The sequence below is a fragment of the Amblyraja radiata genome, chromosome 9, assembly GCF_010909765.2.
Source record: "Amblyraja radiata isolate CabotCenter1 chromosome 9, sAmbRad1.1.pri, whole genome shotgun sequence".
In the NCBI taxonomy this organism is placed as follows: Eukaryota; Metazoa; Chordata; class Chondrichthyes; order Rajiformes; family Rajidae; genus Amblyraja; species Amblyraja radiata.
This window is the reverse complement of record NC_045964.1, coordinates 13,761,779-13,779,972: the sequence shown is the minus strand read 5'-3', so window position 1 is coordinate 13,779,972 and position 18,194 is coordinate 13,761,779. Positions and strand designations below refer to the sequence as shown.

The window sequence follows — 18,194 nt, the reverse complement described above, 5'->3', positions numbered from 1 at the left end:
GGTCAGACAGCATCTCTGGAGAAAAGGAATAGGTGATATTTCGGGTCAGGACCTTTCTTCAGACTGAGTCAGGGGAAAGGGGAACTAGAGATATAGACGGTACTTAGGACAAATGAATGGAAAATGTGCAAAAAGCAACAATAATGAAGGAAATGTGGAGCTCACAATGGTCCATTGTTTGTTGCTGGATAGGCGATAACGAGTTATACAGAGTGGAACTCAACAGGACGACAATAAAACTAGTATGAAGACTAGGGTAGGGGCGGGACAAAGATAGAGGGGATGCATGGGTTACTTGAAGTTAGAGAAATCAAATCTCATACCGCTGGGTTGGAAGCTCCCCAAGCAAAATACGAAATGCTGTTCTTCCAATTTACATTTGGCCTCACTTTGACAATGTAGGCAGCCCAGGACAGAAAAGTCAGTATGGAAATGGGATGGGGAGTTCAAGCGTTTGCAACTGGGAGATCACGTAAACCAAGGCAGATTGAGCGATGCCAGACCAGTAATATGAGAGGTGTACACATCATTTCTATCCATTTGATTAAACTGCTTCACAGTTAAGAGTCAAGTCAAAAGTGTTTTTAAGAAGGAACTGCAGGTGCTGGAAAATCGAAGGTACACAAAAATGCTGGAGAAACTCAGCGGGTGCAGCAGCATCTATGGAGCGAAGGAGATAGGCAACGTTTTGGGCCGAAACCTTTCTGAAGAATATCTCCATAGATGCTGCTGCACCCGCTGAGTTTCTCCAGCATTTTGTGTACCTTCAAGAGTGTTTTTATTGTCATATGTCCCAGATGGGACAATGAGATTCTTACTTGCTGCAGCACAACAGAATATGTGAATATGTAAACATAGTACATAACGGGGGAAGAGAGAAAAAAAGGTCAATAAATAACAAATATAGTGCAATAATAATAGTATTTTGCAGTTCAGAGCTCAGAGCTTATTTATTGTCATGTTTAATAGCCTGATGGCTGTAGGGAAGAAGCTGTTCCTGAACCTGGACGTTACAGTTTTCAGTCTCCTGTACCTTCTTCCTGATGGCAATGGTGAAATGAGTGTGTGGCCAGGATGGTGTGGGTCTTTGATGATTTTGGCTGCATTGGAGGCAGCGACTTTGATAGATCCCTTATTTAAGAAAGAACAACAGATGCTGGAAAAATCGAAGGTAGATAAAAATGCTGGAGACTCAGCGGGTGAGGCAGCATCTACGGAGCGGAGGAATAGGCGACGTTTCGGGTCGAGACCCTTCTACGGTGGGGAGGTCAAAGCCAGTGATGGACTGGGCAAGGGTCACAATCTTTTGTAGTCTTTTCCGCTCCTGGACATTTAAGTTGCCGAACCAGACCACGATGCAACCAGTCAGAATGCTCTCAACCGTGCACATGTAGAAGTTTAGAAGAATCCTCTTCCACATGCCGAATCTCCGTAATCTTTTCAGGAAGTAGAGTGCCTTCTTTATAATTGCATCGGCATACTGGGTCCAGGTAAGATCCAGGTAAAATATGCACGCACAGGAATTCTGTTGTTGTGTAAAGCTACAACTGATATATTCATTATTTTGACAATGCCGTTACTGGCTAGGCCAGCATTTATTGCCCATCCCTAATAGCCCTTGAATCATGTGGTTTGCTAGGTCAATTTGGAGAGTTTCAAGCTCTCAAATTATAGACAGTCATATATACAAGTGAGCGTTTGCGAGACCAGCAGGATGGATTTGCCAGCTGTTGTGGGGCTGCGGGCATCTTCTGCCGGGTGGGAACAAAGCATTTTTGTACGTCTTCTCTCCCCACCCTCCCGTGGACAATCGAGGGCTGGGTCAAACCGACCAGAGCTGGGAGTGTTAAGCAGACTCGCCAAGTCAATGAGACAGGCCAGTGGCTCACCGCTAACACAGAAAATAGGTGCAGGAGTAGGCCATTCGGCCCTTCGAGCCTGCACCGCCATTCAATATGATCATGGCTGATCATCCAACTCAGTATCCTGTACCTGCCTTCTCTCCATACCCCCTGATCCCTTTAGCCACAAGGGCCACATCTAACTCCCTCTTAAATATAGCCAATGAACTGGCCTCAACTACCTTCTGTGGCAGAGAGTTCCAGAGATTCACCACTCTCTGTGTGAAAAATGTTTTTCTCATCTCGGTCCTAAAGGCTTTCCCCTTTATCCTTAAACTATGACCCCCCCTTGTCCTGGACTTCCCCAACATCGGGAACAATCTTCCTGCATCTAGCTAGTGGAATTCTTGGCCACAGAAGGCTGTGGAGACCAAGTCAGTGGATATTATTTATGGCAAAGATAGATAGATTTTTGATTAGTACAGATGTCAGAGGTTATGGGGAGAAGGCAGGAGAATGGGGTTAGGAAGGAGAGGTAGATCAGCCGCGATCGAATGGCGGAATAGAATTGTTGAGCCGAATGGCCTAATTCTATTCCCATCACATATGACCGCTGCCCTCACCTTGTCAGCTATAGCAGTTTCTGTGATCCTTTCTAACACGCTGTTTTTACTATTACTGTCCAATTTACTACCAGTTCAGATTACAAACAGTTCCCAGGAATAGAACCCTGTCGTAACTTGGAGACTATCTGTGCTTAACAGTTGACCACACTGGTAGGTCTGGACTTACTATGTACCAGGTTTAAGAAGTCAGATTTTCTTTCCTGAAAGCCATTCGTGAATTGCATCTGGTTTTATAACAGTCAGGTGTATTCGTGTCATCGGTGTTTATGTTTTTTTCTTTAAAAATTCTAGCTTATTAACAAAATGTGAAATCGACAGATGCCACATTGGAATTTAAAACTAGTGTCTCTGAATAAGCAGTCTATTAATTTAACCATACACAACATAACGCATGTAAATGCGCGTGGAGGAATAAATCTTAGCACATGCACTGGGACGTAGAAATATTAAATAATAGATTGATTGAAAGATACAGCATGAAAACAGGCCCTTTGGCTCATGCCAACCACCCATTCACACTAGTAATAAGCATTTGGGGCAACTCTTGTCCCACTCTTTCCACACAATATTTAAAATATTTGTCCATCAATTATTTATGTAACCCTCCACTGAATCAGCTTCTAACACTTGCAAGGCAGTGCATTCCAGATCATTGAAGATACAAGTTCTTCTCATCTTCACAGTCACCACCCACCTCGACCACCTATTTTCTGTTTAGTGTGGGAAGGAACTGCAAATGCTGGTTTACACCAAAGATAGAAAGAAAATGCTGGAGTAACTCAGTGAGACAGGCAGCATCTCCGGAGAGAAGGAATGGACGACAGAGCATTTTCTGTTCACTGTCTTAAGCTGGCGACTGCTGGAAACAAAGCGTTAAATCAGGAAGGAGGGATCTCACCGAATTGTTCTGAGTGCTTTCTGAGGTAGCTTCCTTTGGTTGCCCAGCCTGAAAGGCAGGCACAATTTGAGCAGATAGTTCCGACATTTAGGATATCCTTTGCAACAAATCAGTCTTCCGCGTCAAAGTGTGTGCAACACCTTCTCACTGAAACATATGGAAAAATACCAATGATTAGTTATCCATCAATACTACTTCATCTGTAAATTGATATTGGTTTATTATTGTCACATGCACTCAGATAATGAAAAACCTTGTTTGTATGAGACCCAGGAAAATCATACAATAAATTATCTACCCACCATTAAGATGTACAATAAATTTAACCTTTCCTAATGATTTACAGTGGCTTGCAAAAGTTTTCATACCCCTTGAACTTTTCCACATTTTGTCACGTTACAACCACAAATGTAAATGTATTTTATTGGGATTTTATGTGATAGACCAACACAAAGTGGTGCGTAATTGTGAAGTGGAAGGAAAATGATACATGGTTTTCAAATTTATTTACAAATAAAAAACTGAAAAGTGTGGCGCGCAAAAGTATTCAGCCCCCCTGAGTCAATACTTTGTAGAACCACCTTTCGCTGCAATTACAGCTGCAAGTCTTTTGGGGTATATCTCTACCAGTTTTGCACATCTAGAGACTGAAATTTTTGCCCATTCTTCTTTGCAAAATAGCTCAAGCTCAGTCAGATTGGACGGAGAGCATCTGTGAACAGCAATTTTCAAGTCTTGCCAGAGATTCTCAATTGGATTTAGGTCTGGACTTTGACTGGGCCATTCTAACACATGAAAATGCATTGATCTAAACCATTCCATTGTAGCTCTGGCTGTATGTTTAGGGTCGTTGTCCTGCTGGAAGGTGAACCTCCGCCCCAGTCTCAAGTCTTTTGCAGACTCTAACAGGTTTTCTTCCAAGATTGCCCTGTATTTGGCTCCATCCATCTTCCCATCAACTCTGACCAGCTTCCCTGTCCCTGCTGAAGAAAAGCATCCCCACAGCATGATTCTGCCACCACCATGTTTCACAGTGGGGATGGTGTGTTCAGGGTGATGTGCAGTGTTAGTTTTCCGCCACACATAGCATTTTGCATTTAGGCCAAAAACTTCAATTTTGGTCTCATCTGACCAGAGCACCTTCCTCCACATGTTTGCTGTGTCCCCCACATGGCTTGTGGCAAACTGCAAACGGGACTTCTTATGGCTTTTTTTTCAACAATGGCTTTCTTCTTGACACTCTTCCATAAAGGCCCGATTTGTGGAGTCCACGACTAATAGTTGTCCTGTGCACAGATTCTCCTACCTGAGCTGTGGATCTCTGCAGCTCCTCCAGAGTTACCATAGGCCTCTTGGCTGCTTCTCTGATCAATGCTCTCCTTGCCCGGCCTGTCAGTTTAGGTGGACGGCCATGTCTTGGTAGGTTTGCAGTTGTGCCATACTCTTTCTATTTTCGGATGATGGATTGAACAGTGCTCCGTGAGATGTTCAAAGCTTGGGATATTTTTTTATAATCTTACCCTGCTTTAAACTTCTCCACAACTTTATCCCTGACCTGTCTGGTGTGTTCCTTGGGCTTCATGATGCTGTTTGTTCACTAATGTTCTCTAACAAACCTCTGAGGCCTTCACAGAACAGCTGTATTTATACTGAGATTAGATTACACACAAGTGGACTCTATTTACTAATTAGGTGACTTCTGAAGGCAATTGGTTGCACTGGATTTTATTTAGGGGTATCAGAGTGAAGGGGGCTGAATACTTTTGCACGCCACACTTTTCAGTTTTTTATTTGTAAAAAAATTTGAAAACCATGTATCATTTTCCTTCCACTTCACAATTATGCACCACTTTGTGTTGATCTATCACATAAAATCCCAATAAAATACATTTACGTTTGTGGTTGTAACGTGACAAAATGTGGAAAAGTTCAAGGGGTATGAATACTTTTGCAAGCCACTGTAAGTATCTGCAATAACTCGTATGCATAGGAAGGAACTGCAGGTGCTGGTTTAAACCGAAAATCGACACAAAATGCTGGAGTAACTCAGTAACTGGAGTAACAGGCAGCAACTCTGGAGAGAAGGAATGGGTGACGTTTCAGGTCGATTCCTTTCTTCAGACCTTCTTCACTGTGGAAACATGCGCTTCGGCCCAACTTGCCCACACCGGCCAACATGTCCCATCTACACTAGTCCCACCTGCCAGCATTTGGTCCATATCCCTCCAAACTTGTCCTATCCATGTAACGGTCTGTTTCTTAAATGTTGGGATAGTCCCTGCCCCAATTACCTCCTCTAGCAGATTGTTCCATACATCCACCTGTGTGAAAAAGTTATCCCTCAGATTCCTATTAAATCTTTTCCCCTTCACCTTAAACTATGCCCTCTGGTCCTTGATCCACCCACTCTGGGCAAGAGACTGTGCATCTACCCGATCTATTCATCTCATGACCTTACACACTTCTATGAGATCGGGACTCAGCTGGCCCGCTGAGTTACCCCCACATTTTATGTCTATCTGCAATAACTCGTTGGCATAGACAGATGCACCAAAGACAGTCAGATCATCTCCAAATCCACAGGCAAGGAATCAATGCCTCAGAAGTGTGCTATTGGTGCTATTCATCCTGAAAAGGTATAACAAGGCTGTTCTCGTTGGTCCGTTACTGCAATGACTTATGCCCAAGTGGACAAATACAAAGCAAAAGCAACACAGGATCTTAGTGAGAATTAGTCTGCATGCCTTAAAATACCTGGAATTACCTAAAACAAACTAATTAATTGAAAATTTGGAAAGACAGTGTATTACAAAAAGCTTGAAAGTGCACATAAAATAAGATTGATTGAATTTAGGGGCACTCAGTTTACAAACAGGGGTGGGGAGACCATTTTGTTCAAAGTTTTCTCAATCAATCACAGCATTGGCTTATAATTGTCACATGTACCGAGATACAGCGAGAAGCTTTTTCACTTTATTTGCGTGCTGCCTAGTCCAAATCACACTATACACTATATCATAAGTAAAATCAAGCCATACACAAATACAATAGTAGTGCAAACCGAAAAGTACCAGAGTGCAGAGCACAGTGTTGCAGCATTATAACATTAGTTACAGAGAATGCAGATGAAAAAAAATAAGGTTTGAAAATTGGGACTAGATCCCAGCTTATGGGAAGAATGTTCGGAAGTGTGATAACAGCGGAGAAGCCATTCCTGAATCTAGTGGTGCGTGCTTTAGTGTTCTTCTATCTTCTTCCCACAGGAGAGAGGCGATAGGGAATGACTGGGGTGTGAATGGTCCTAAATTATGTTGGCTGCTTTCCCAAAGCAGCATGAAGTGTAGATGGGGTAAGGGCTGATCTGTGTGATGATTCCAGAAGAGAGTCGATCAATTCAGTCAAGTGGATGCCATCATGAACTATTAGCTAAAATTAGGGGTTACCACTGACAAAATACATCTCTACGAATGAGCTCAATCCCTTTTGTCTGTTTTGAACAGGCAAAGTTCCACCAAGGTGTATCCTCATTCTCTCTGCCAGTTCTGTCCCTCGCATCTCAGTGGCAGGTCCGATCCACTTTCACTAGGGAAGACTCTAGGAAAACAGCCGGCCCGGATGGAGGCCCTGACCAGGTTCTGAAATCATGCAATCAACTGGCCCCAAGCTTCATCGCTATCTGCAACCTCACACTATAAGTCTACTGTTCCCATCCACTTCAAGAAACATCCATCATTCCAGTCTCCATAAAGAGGTGGTGCCTCAATGACTACAGTAGGTCTAACATTAACCAGAACAAAGTGCTTTGAAGAACTGTTAATGGCATGACAAACCCATGACTGTGCAGCTATGCAGAGCATCAATTGATCTTTAAATTCACCAATGATATTTGCTCACAAGGATTCTCTTGTACTTCTACAGATGCACTATTGAAAATATTCCCTAGAGAGAAGGAATGGGTAACATTTCAGGTCGAGACCCTTCTTCAGACTGAGAGTCAGGGGAGAGGGAAAGACTAGAGATAGGGAAGGGTGCAAAAAGCATATCTCTAGACTCCCTCTACCCTGACTTTCAGTCTGAACAAGGGTCTCATCCCGAAACATCACCCATTCCTTCTCTCCAGAGATGCTGACTGTCCCACTGAGTTACTCCAGCTTTTTGTGTCTATTTTCAGTATAAACCAGCATCCACGGCTCCTTCCTACACACAGAAAGCATTCTGACAGGTTGCATCTCAGCCTGGTACTGTCCCCCATCTGCTTCAAGGAAACGTCCATCATTCCAGTGGATTTGGGAAGGCAAGGGAGACCATAGATGCTGGAATCTAGAATAAAAACAGAAGGCTGGAGGAACTTAGCAGATCAAGCAGCATCCGTGGAGGAAAAAGGTGTATGGTTTTTCTCCATTCAGGTAAAGACCCATCTGGACAGGAAATAAAAGAGGCAGTGTGTGGATTAAGTGGGGGAACAGAGACTCTTAGCCAATACATGGAAACTGATGGGGCAGGGATGATGGGAAGACAGAACCAGTTTGGACAGGGGGCAGAGGCTGGTAGGCGACAGGTGAAACAACATGAAGGGGATGACTGAACCAGGTAGGAGAGGATTACTGGGACTTTGGGAAGCACTAAATCCAAGGGTTTAAGGAAAAGGAAGTTGTGGAGGGGGCAGGAATTTGGAGTGGCAGAATGCTCAAGGATAAATCTCCAAGAGGAAAATAGTGGCATAAGGAACTGCAGATATTGGAATCTTGATCAAAACAAAATGCAGATCACAGGACATATATGGAGGGAATGGATAGACAAGGTTTCAGTTTTCCTCCAGTCTCCCTGGAGCACATTAAAGGCACACGGCAGGCAACAGTGTATGGAAGATAAACACAAAAAGCTGAAGTAACTCAGCTGGTCAGACAGCATCTCTGGAGAACAGGCTCAGAGACTGAAGAAGGGTCTCGACCCGAAACGTCACCTATTCCTTTTCTCCAGAGATGCTGTCTGTCCAACTAAGTTACTCCAGTTTTTTGCTTCCATCTTCGGTTTAAAACAGCATCTGCAGTTCCTTCCTACACAACAGAATATGGAACACAGGTTATGTGAAAGCAAGTGCTTCACTTTATCAATTCAGAACATCCTGCTACAACAGGAACAAAAGAAACAATCAATGTTTCATTATTCTGTTTCCTGAGCACACCAGCCAGTAACATGTGTAAAAATGACATGGGCAAAGCCGTGCAAAAATTGTACCCTTAAAATAATAACTAAATCTCAACACGCATCATTCAAAATTGGTGCCAATCTGTAATATCCAAACCCAATTGTTTACATTCCAGACGGAGTCTGAAGAAGGGTTTCGGCCCGAAACGTCGCCTATTTCCTTCGCTCCATAGATGCTGCTGCACCCGCTGAGTTTCCCCAGCAATTTTGTGTACCTTGTTTACATTCCATGTTGACATAAAACTAGGTAACAACACTGTCCCTACACCCGCAACAGGCTTGATCACTCAATTCAAAACACTTAGAACATATCTACCGAGATTATTTGTTTATAGTCAGAGGTGAATAGTCAATGAATGAAAAATTCAAGGCAAGATTTAGTTCATAAATCATAGGAGCAGAATTAGGTCATTCGGCCCAGTGAGTCCACTCCGCATTTCAATCATGGTGATTTAACGTTTCCACTTATTCCTCACTCTCCTGCCTTCTCCGCAAGAGGGAGAGGTGGGGGAGGAAGGAGAGGGGCGGTGGGGCAGAGAGGAAGGGTGTTGCAGGGGGTGGGGGAGGAAGGAGAGGGGCGGTGGGGCAGAGAGACGGTGCGTTATGGGGTAGAGAGAGAGAGACGGGGCGTTGTGTGAGGTGGGGGTGGGAGAGAGTGTGGGTAGTGGGGAAGCAGCGAGCCCACCGGCTCACGTCCCACTGCAGCGCGGTGGAGGTGGAGCGCCTTCCCCGCGGGCCGCGGCGACCAAGCTGCCGGCCGGGAGAGGCCCCGCTCCGGGTCTGAGCCGCAGCACCCAGCACGAAGCGATCACGGCTGGGAAACGCCGCGGTACCGAGCGAGGCCCAGCCAGCCCGCCTGACCGCCGCCCCGGCCCCACACTCACTCACTCACAACGAGCCGCCGATGCTCCGGCCGATCAGCGCCTCCTCGACCCACGCACCGCCCGGCGTAGCGTCACGCCCGATACGTGACGGCGCCCCGCCCGCCCCCTCCTCACGTGACAGGAACACCACCCTCCTCACGTGACGGGGGCCATAGAGACCACGCCCACCGGCTTCTCCCCCATCGTCCCGGCAACGGGTGATTGCAATGGACCCCCTCCCTGCTCCCCAAGCGGGCAGCACACCCACCCCCTAACAACAGCCCCACACCGGGCACTGACCCGACCCCTCCCCTCCCCGCTCCCCCAGCGGACAGCACATCCACCCCCTAACAACAGCCCCACACCGGGCAATGGACCCGACCCCTCCCCTCCCCGCTCCCCCAGCGGACAGCACATCCACCCCTAACAACAGCCCCACACCGGGCACTGACCCCCGGCAAAATATCCTCCACCGTTCCAGCTCTCGTTTATTATATTGTTTACAGTGTACTATGTTTACATATTCTGTTGTGTTGCTGCAAGCAAGAATTTCATCGTTCTATCTGGGACATACGACAATAAAACACTCCTGACTCTCATGATCTTGGACGCTCTCCTAGGCATGGGCCCCTCCCCAAGCATCAGTCCCATCCCTGTCCCCTCTCACAGTTCTCCGGCTCTCCTGTACCTCAGGAGCAACTGCTTCAGATTCAGACGGTAATACATACTTGGAACAAGCTGCCAGAGGAAATTATAGAAGTGGATACAATTACCACTTTCAACATGCATTTTGGATAGATATATAGATTGGAGGTAGACAAAAATGCTGGAGAAACTCAGCAACGTTTCGGGCCGAAACCCTTCTTCAGGCAGAATTCACTCATAGATTGGAAGGGTTTATGGACCAATTGCAGGCAAATGGGACTAGTTCAGAATGCCAACTTGGTCAGCATGGACAATTTGGACAAAGGGCCAGTTTCTATGCTGTATAGCTCTGAATCTATGAGTGTGCTGAAGCCATGCTCAACAAGATCGATTAATGGTGTGAAAATTCAAAAGCTCCAGACCCTGAAAACACTCAGCAGGTCAGTCAGCATCTGTGGAAAGAAAACCAGTTATCGATTAGGTTAAAGACAGTGGTTAAAGGGGAGATAGGGGCACACAGGCAAGGGGAGGCATACCACGCCATTAAAAAATAAGGTCAGGATAAATGTCTTCATCTAGAGAGTGGTGAACCTGTAGATACCTCCACCACTGAAGGCAGTGGAGATTGGTCATTAATAATATCTTGGGAGGACGAAGATATATTTCTTAATGGTGCAGTGATCTATGGATACAGTGATAAGGCAGGAACAAGGTCCTGAAGTGGATGATCAGCTTTGATAATTTCCAGTGGTGGAGATTGCTTGAACGGCCTACTCCTGCTCATTATTTTTAGTGCTTGCTGCATAGTGACTTGTACAAGGACATCTAAATCCCTTTAAATATCAATATTTTCTAGTCTGTCACCATTTAAAAACTTGTAAAAAGTTGTTTTTCTGTTTTGTGTACCATAGTGGACAACCTCACAATGTTGTCAGTCATTCACTCAGATTGTCCATATCCTTTGACACCTCTTCACATTTTCTTGTGCTACCTGACCCGCTGAATTACTCAGGTCGTTTTTTAAGCCTTAAAATTCAATCATTTGCAGTTTATAGAGTCTCCTTTGATATTGTGCATAACTCGGGGAAAACACTGCATATCGTGGAATCCAGTTGGTTGCAGCCTGCCCAACTAAGCAAGATCAATTTATTCCCACTCTTTCTTGCAGTCTTATATCCAGTTCTCAATTCATATCACTCTTTATATTAAAATTATAAACCTCATATTCCCTCCTTCCTGGACAACCACATCCCTTTGTAAACCCTCAGGCAGTGTGTTCCAGATTCCAACCACCTTCTGGAAATTCTACTTTATATTCCCTCTAAACCTCTTCTTCCTTACCTTAAAGTCCTGCCCTCTTTTGAACATATGGACACCCTTATCTGGCTGTGATGATTTGACTGTGTCAGATGTTCACTGCGGTGTTTCCCATGCTCCGCATGAATCCCCTTCAATCAACTTCCATTTTCTTCTCTTCACATATCCGGTACCCATCCATGCCATTCCCCCCCCCCCCCCCCCACCCCCACATTGAGGTGACAGCCAAGGCAGCACACCAACACTCCTACTTCCTCCGGGACTGAGGAAATTTTGCATGTCTCCAATGACTCTTACAAACCTCTACAGATGCACCTTAAGGGCAAACTATCACATTGTATCACAGCTTGATTTGGGAACAGCCCTGCCCAAGACCGCAAGAAACTGCAGAGAGTTGTAGATGTAGTCCAGTCCATCACACAGACCAGACTCTCCACCATTGACTTAATCTATGCTTTGTGCTGCCAAGGAAAATCAGCCGACATAATCAAAGACTTGTCTCATCCCAGTCTTTCCTTCTTCTCCTCCTACCTGTCAGGCAGAAGATGTAGAGGTTTCAAAGCACACACCGCCAGACTCATGAATACGTTCTTCCCCACTGTCATCAGGCTTCTGAGCGGTTCTTCCATATGCGAGGATACTGTCTGATTCATCTCCACCCTGTTGCGGACATTGGACTTTGTCTCTGGAACGGGTGCATTACAATGCAGAGAACTATATTCTGTACTTTGTATCTTTCTCTTTGCTTAACCTATCGTAAGATTTTGGATTGAGTATATTTATGAGACTTGTTGGATAGCATGCAAAACAAAGCTCTTCACTGTACGTTGGTACGCACGCCAGTAATAAACCTAAACCTAACTCCTCCCCACCCAGTAAATGTGCTGTAGATCTAGGAGATCCAAGAACAAGCCTGCACATTTCCTGAACATTCCCTCTGACTCAATGGCATGCTGTGTTTGAACAACATTTAAGAAGTCTGACACCATCCAGAACATGCCCAGTCCTTCAGCGTAAACATTCCCACTCTCTATTGCCAAAACCTGGGTGTAGTGATGCCATCTATAGGATACACCGCAATAACTCACTGAGGACCAGGGAGCTAAGGACAGGAGAAGCAAGGGGGTGTTGCTGGTTAGGCTCCAAGCTGCACACAGTCCTGCACTGGGAAAGATACAAATTTCAGCTCAGCACCACCTTGTCAAGGGGCAGGTAGGGATAAAGCCTGACCTTGCATCAATGCTCAAATCCTGGAGTTTCCCTGTAATTATATAATATGGATGATAGCAAACTGAACTGAAAGAGGCAAGATGGGAGATTACTGGGGCCATTTAAAAAGTTCTTTACATCCTCCCTAGCCACAGTCCCAGAGGGCTGGAGAGTAGCCTATGTTGTTCCTATGTTTAAAAAGTGAAATAGGATAGCATAGTAAATTATAGGTCGGTGAGCCTCATATCAGTGGTTGGGAAGCTATTAGAGAGGATTCAAGATAGAGTTAGATTTTGCTCTTGGGGCTAAGGGAATCATGGGATATGGGGAAAAAGCCGGAACAAGGTATTGATTTTGGATGATCAGCCATGATCATATCGAATTGTTTTTCTGCTGCTGTCTCTGTTTGTTGTCATTCGCCTGAATGAGGTCAGTTGACAGGGCTCACCACGGGGAGGTCGACAACATGAGCATTCATCAGCAGCCTGCGAGTGTGGAGCAGACCAGCAGACAGCGCAGCACATCATTTTCGACTGCACTGTCCTCCGCCCTCCTCGTGGAGGGGTAGACCTCACAGCCCTCAACAACAGCACATTGAACTGGCTACAGCGCCTGGAGGGCATTACATAACCTCTGCTGCCTCAAATGCAAGAAAAGGATCATATTGAATGGCGGTGCTGGCTCAGAGGGCAGAATGGCCTATTCCTGCACCTATTTTCAATGTTTCTTTGGGATAGAATTTCCTCACGTTTGGAAGAGAATGGGATAATTAGGGGCAGTCAGCATGGCTTTGTACGGGATAGGTCATGCCTTTCTAATTTTATTGAGTTTTATAGAGAGGTGACTAAGGTGATTTAAGAGGGTGGGGCAGCGAGTGTTGTCTACATGGACTACAGTAAGGAATTGGACAAGGTCCCTCATGGTAGGCTGATACAGAATATCAACAGTCATTCTTGATAGTTTAGATTCTGCATTACCATAGCAGACACCGGGTCATGGTGGAAAGGTGTTATTCTGGCTGAAGTTTTGTGACCAGTGGGGTCCTGCAGGAATCAGTGCTGGGACTTCTATTGCTTGTGATGTATGTCAATGACTTGGACAAAAATATAGATGGGTTGGTTAGTGGTTTTGCAGACGACACTAAAGTTGGTGGATTTTGGGCAGTGCGGAAGAATGTCAAAGGATACAGCAGGATAGATCATTTACAGATATGGGTGGAGAAATGGAAGATGTATTTTAATCCGAACAAGTGTGAGATGTTGCACTCTGGGAGGTTGAATGTATGGGGCGAGTGTACAATTATTGACAGGACCCATAACAACAATGATGTACAGAGGGATCTTGGGGTCCAAGTCCACAACTATCTGAATCTAGTCACACAAGTGGATAAAATGGTAACAAATGGTGTTTCTTCCTTTTTTATTATTATGGCGTTTACAGTGTATTATGTTTATATACCATTTGTGCTGTTGCAAGTAAGAATTTCATTGTTCCGTTTCGCAACATATGACAGTAAAACACTTTTGACTTGACTTGTATGCTTACCATCATTAGTCAGGGCATTGAGTATAAGATTCAAGAAGTCTGCAGCTTGCAGCTTTATAAAATTTTGTTTCGGCTACCTTTGGAGTATTGTATACAGTTCTGGTCGTCACATTACAGTTAAGGGCCTGTCCCACTTTCACCACCTAATTCGGGACCTTTTTTACTCGTGGAAATTTTTCATCATGGTAGAAAAACGCCCCCGACCTACTTGATGCCACGAGTACCTACGACTAGCATCACGACTTGCTACGACCTCCTACGACTTCGTGACGACCATGCAAACTCGGCAGAGGTCGTGAATTAGGTCATGAAAGTGGGACAGGCCCTTAAGGATGTGGAGGATTTGGAAACGTTGTTGTAGAGGTTTACCAGAATGTCTGACTCGCTAAATTATTTCCACACTTTGTGGTTTTTTTAACCAGAATGCTGCCTGCATAAGAAGGTGTTAGCTGTAAGGAGAGGTTGGACAGACTTGGATTGATTTCCTCGGTGTGCCAGAGACTGAGGGAAGACCTGACCGAAGTATGTAAAATTATGAGAGGCACAGATAAGGTAGATAGTCAGAACCTTTTCCCCAGGATGGAAATGTCACGTAGCTTTAAGGCGAGGGGGAAAAGGTTATGGCAAATAGATGCTTGAGGAAAATTGGGTACCTTATAGAGTATGATGGGTGACTGGAACGTACTGCTGAGGCTGGTGGAGGAAGCGGATACAAAAGTGGGGTTTAAGGTAGTTTGAGATAAGCATGTGATTGTGCAGGGAATGGAGGGACATAGATCACATGCAGGCAAGTTAGTTTAATTTGACATATTTGGCACAGTCAACGTGGGCCAAAGGGCCTATTCCTGTCAAGAAGGGTCTTGATCCGAAACGTCACCCATTCCTTTTCTCCAGAGATGCTGTCTGACCTGCTGAGTTACTCCAGCCTTTTGTGTCTATCTTCGGTTAAACCAGCACCTGCAGTTCCTTCCTACACCTATTCCTGTGCTGTACCTATCTGTGTCCGATATTGTCATATCCTAATGACGATTCGATAGGATTTTTGTTACATCAACTAAATAAAGGTGCCACGTCCAAAGATCCTTCCACAACCTCTAACAGTCAGCACTGCACGTGCAAAATATATGGAGAGGTCGTGCATCAAAATAGTTATAAACACGTTGTCAGTCATCGACAGATCACTGTGTACAGGACATGGATTCATTGTATGCTTTTAGTGAGCTATTAATGTTCATTGTTAATGATGAAACCACACCACTGAGAAAGAGTTTGGTTACAGATTGTCACAGGACATCGTCAGCAGCAAAGTAAAAGATGAAACATCAAGTTGCAGGAACAGTAACAGTGAAAGGAAAGTAACCACTCCATTCTGATCAAACACGGTTGTAAACCAAAGATAATACCAACAAGTTCAGGGAGTGCTGCCAGCTGCAGAGACCAGCAGAGAGCTGGGACAGGGAGTGCCAGGAGAAAGAGTGCTGGGAAAGGGAACGCCAGGACAGGGAGTGCGGGGATGAGGAGCTACGGGACGGGGAGCGCGGGGATGAGGAGCGATGGGACAGGGACATACAAACACACATGTACACATACACACACACACATGTATGTATAATGACACACACGTATAGATGTGCACACACATAGGGCGGCACAATGGCATAGCATTAGAGTGCCAGAGATACGGATTCAATCCTGACTACAGATGCTGTCTGTACAGAGTTTGTACATTCTCCGTGACCTGTTGTTTTTTTCTGGGTTCTCCAGTTTCTTCCAACGACATGCAGATTTCTCAGTCAATTGGCTTCTGTACATTGCCCCTCGTGTGTAGGATGCAGAACTGGGATAACATAGAACTAGCATATGGTCAGCCCACACTTGGTGGGCCGACGGCCTGTTACCATGTTGTATCTCAATGATTCAATTCAATGATATGTAGGTACAGTAAAATGCTTTGTTTTGCATACAACCTGGTAAAATTGTACAGCAGACCTCACCTCGGCAGTACATGTGTCGCCACGTGTCTGGCACTGATAAAATTACAAATGTTCAGGGAAATGTTCAGTCCTATCTACTGCCGTACATGGCATGGCAGAGGAACATACTGTCGTTCTAGCACAGAATGTCCCGGTATACTGGGACAGTAGGTTCCACTGTCCGAACATGCCCAAGAACTTTGCCTGGGCCCGAGGTTCAAGTCTGGATCTTCCCTGGGGGCGAGTTCTGCATTGTTCACTGGCAGAGTTGTCTCTTCCTGACCCTTGCTTTCTATGTACAAATTCACAGATTAGGCGCAGGAGAAAACCATTTGGCTCCTCCAGTTAATAAGATCCTAGAAAATTGGATTTCAACCACGATCTCCTGCTTTCACCTCTCATTCCTTCTCGTTCTTATGGGAATCCATCTACATCTGCCTTAATATAATACTATCCTTGAAGTAAGAGAATTCTAAAGACCCATGACACCTCAAAGAGAAAAATAATAATTTTCTGCAGTGGGTGACCTACATTCTAGAGTCTCCGACAAGAGGCAACCTTCTCTTCAAATCCTTCTGTCCAGACCCCTCGAGGTCTCATGTTGCTTTGTTTTTTTTTGTCGTACTGCAGAGAACCAGGTCTTTCAGCATTCCATGTCCGTGCTGAGTATCAAATATACATCAGTGTTAATCCCGTTTACCAGCTCTTGGTTGTAGCCTTGGATACCGTGGCAATTCACTATTGTGTGGCATCCTAACTATTGCGAGTCACCTGCCCAGGAAGAGTGTTCCAGATTCCAAATGCTATCTGGGTGGAATTTATTTTCCTCAAATCCCCTCTAAACCTCTCCCCCTTATAGCCCTGTCCCACTGTACGAGGAAATTCAAGAGCTCTCCCAAGTTTAAAAAAAAATTCAAACTCGTAAGCACGTAGAATGTACATAGCGGGTACGTCGGAGCTCGGGACGTCTCTTAGCGGCTCGTAACGCTAACGGCAGGTACTCGGGAAATGCGGTAAGCTCGTGAAGACTCGTGAAGATTTTTCAACGTTGAAAAATGTCCACGAGAGCCCCGAGTACCTACGAGTGGCTATTACCGTAATTCTCCTAGTTCGAATCAGGGGAAACTTGGGAGAACCCTTGAATTAGCTCGTACAGTGGTACAGGCCCTTTACTCTACATCTATGTAGCCTTTCATAACTAAAATGCTAGTCTCACTGGCAACATCCTGGTGAATCTCCTCTGCACCCGCTCAAGTTCAGTCACGTGCTTCCAATACAGTAGTGACCAGAACTATGGACAATATTCCAGGTGTGGCCTAACCTATGTTTTATAAATTTGTCCAAAGACCATCATGCTCTAAACATCTATTCCCCAGCTAATGAAGGCAGGTGTCCCATATGCCGTCTTTAACATTTTTTCCACCTGTGCTACTACCTTCAGGGATCCCTGGACGTACTCCAAGTCCCTCTGTTACTTGTGCAGGAAGGAACTGTAGGTGCTGGTTTACACTGAAGATAGACACAAAATGCTGGTGTAACTCAGCGGGATAGGCAGCATCTCTGGAGAGAAGGAATGGATGACATTTCGGGTCTGAAGAAGGGCTTGACCTGAAACGTCACCAATTCTTTCTCTCCAGAGATACTGCCTGTCCCGCTGAGTTACTCCAGCATTTTGTGTCTCTCTTCCTTCTGTTACTTGCTAGCTCAAGGGCTCTACTATTTATCATGTATATCCTAGCCTTGTTAGTCCATCCACTTATCAGGGACAAGCTGTACACCGTGTTGCCCCAGATCTCCAGAGGTTGGGTGTATTGGATACAGCACTGTTGCTAGATTCCTGGGACATGTTGGCCCTCGATTCCCAAAAGATGAGATGTGATGTGATGTTTTTTTGCTTTGAGGTAATTTTTTTCTGACTTCTCCTGCCTGTTTTTGCTGCATCTTAGCCCAGTGGTACTGACTTTGTTGCATTGCTTCCTGAAACCAGACTTCGATCGCAGTGTTAAATGAGTTCAGAACTGGCTATCTTTTTTGGAAATGCTATTTCAAGGAGTGAATCAGCCCCAGAA

General features: G+C 45.1%; 1 protein-coding gene across 5 annotated transcripts in view; it reads right to left on the bottom strand.

Moving 5' to 3' along the window:
• The window catches only part of psen1 (presenilin 1), a 43,152-nt gene extending 33,581 nt beyond the window's left edge, over nt 1-9,571 (bottom strand). The window contains exons 1-2 of one of the 5 annotated variants that reach the window (XM_033026725.1): nt 9,462-9,571; nt 3,366-3,512 (exon numbers count right to left, since the gene is read on the bottom strand). In XM_033026725.1, coding sequence (XP_032882616.1) covers nt 3,366-3,452 — 87 coding nt within the window. In that variant the 5' untranslated portion in view covers nt 3,453-3,512; nt 9,462-9,571. Of the gene's footprint in view, nt 1-3,365; nt 3,513-9,457 lie in introns of all 5 variants that reach the window. The other 4 variants (XM_033026727.1, XM_033026730.1, XM_033026726.1 and 1 more) reach the window with 4 other exon arrangements.
• Nucleotides 9,572-18,194: the final 8,623 nt, after the last annotated feature.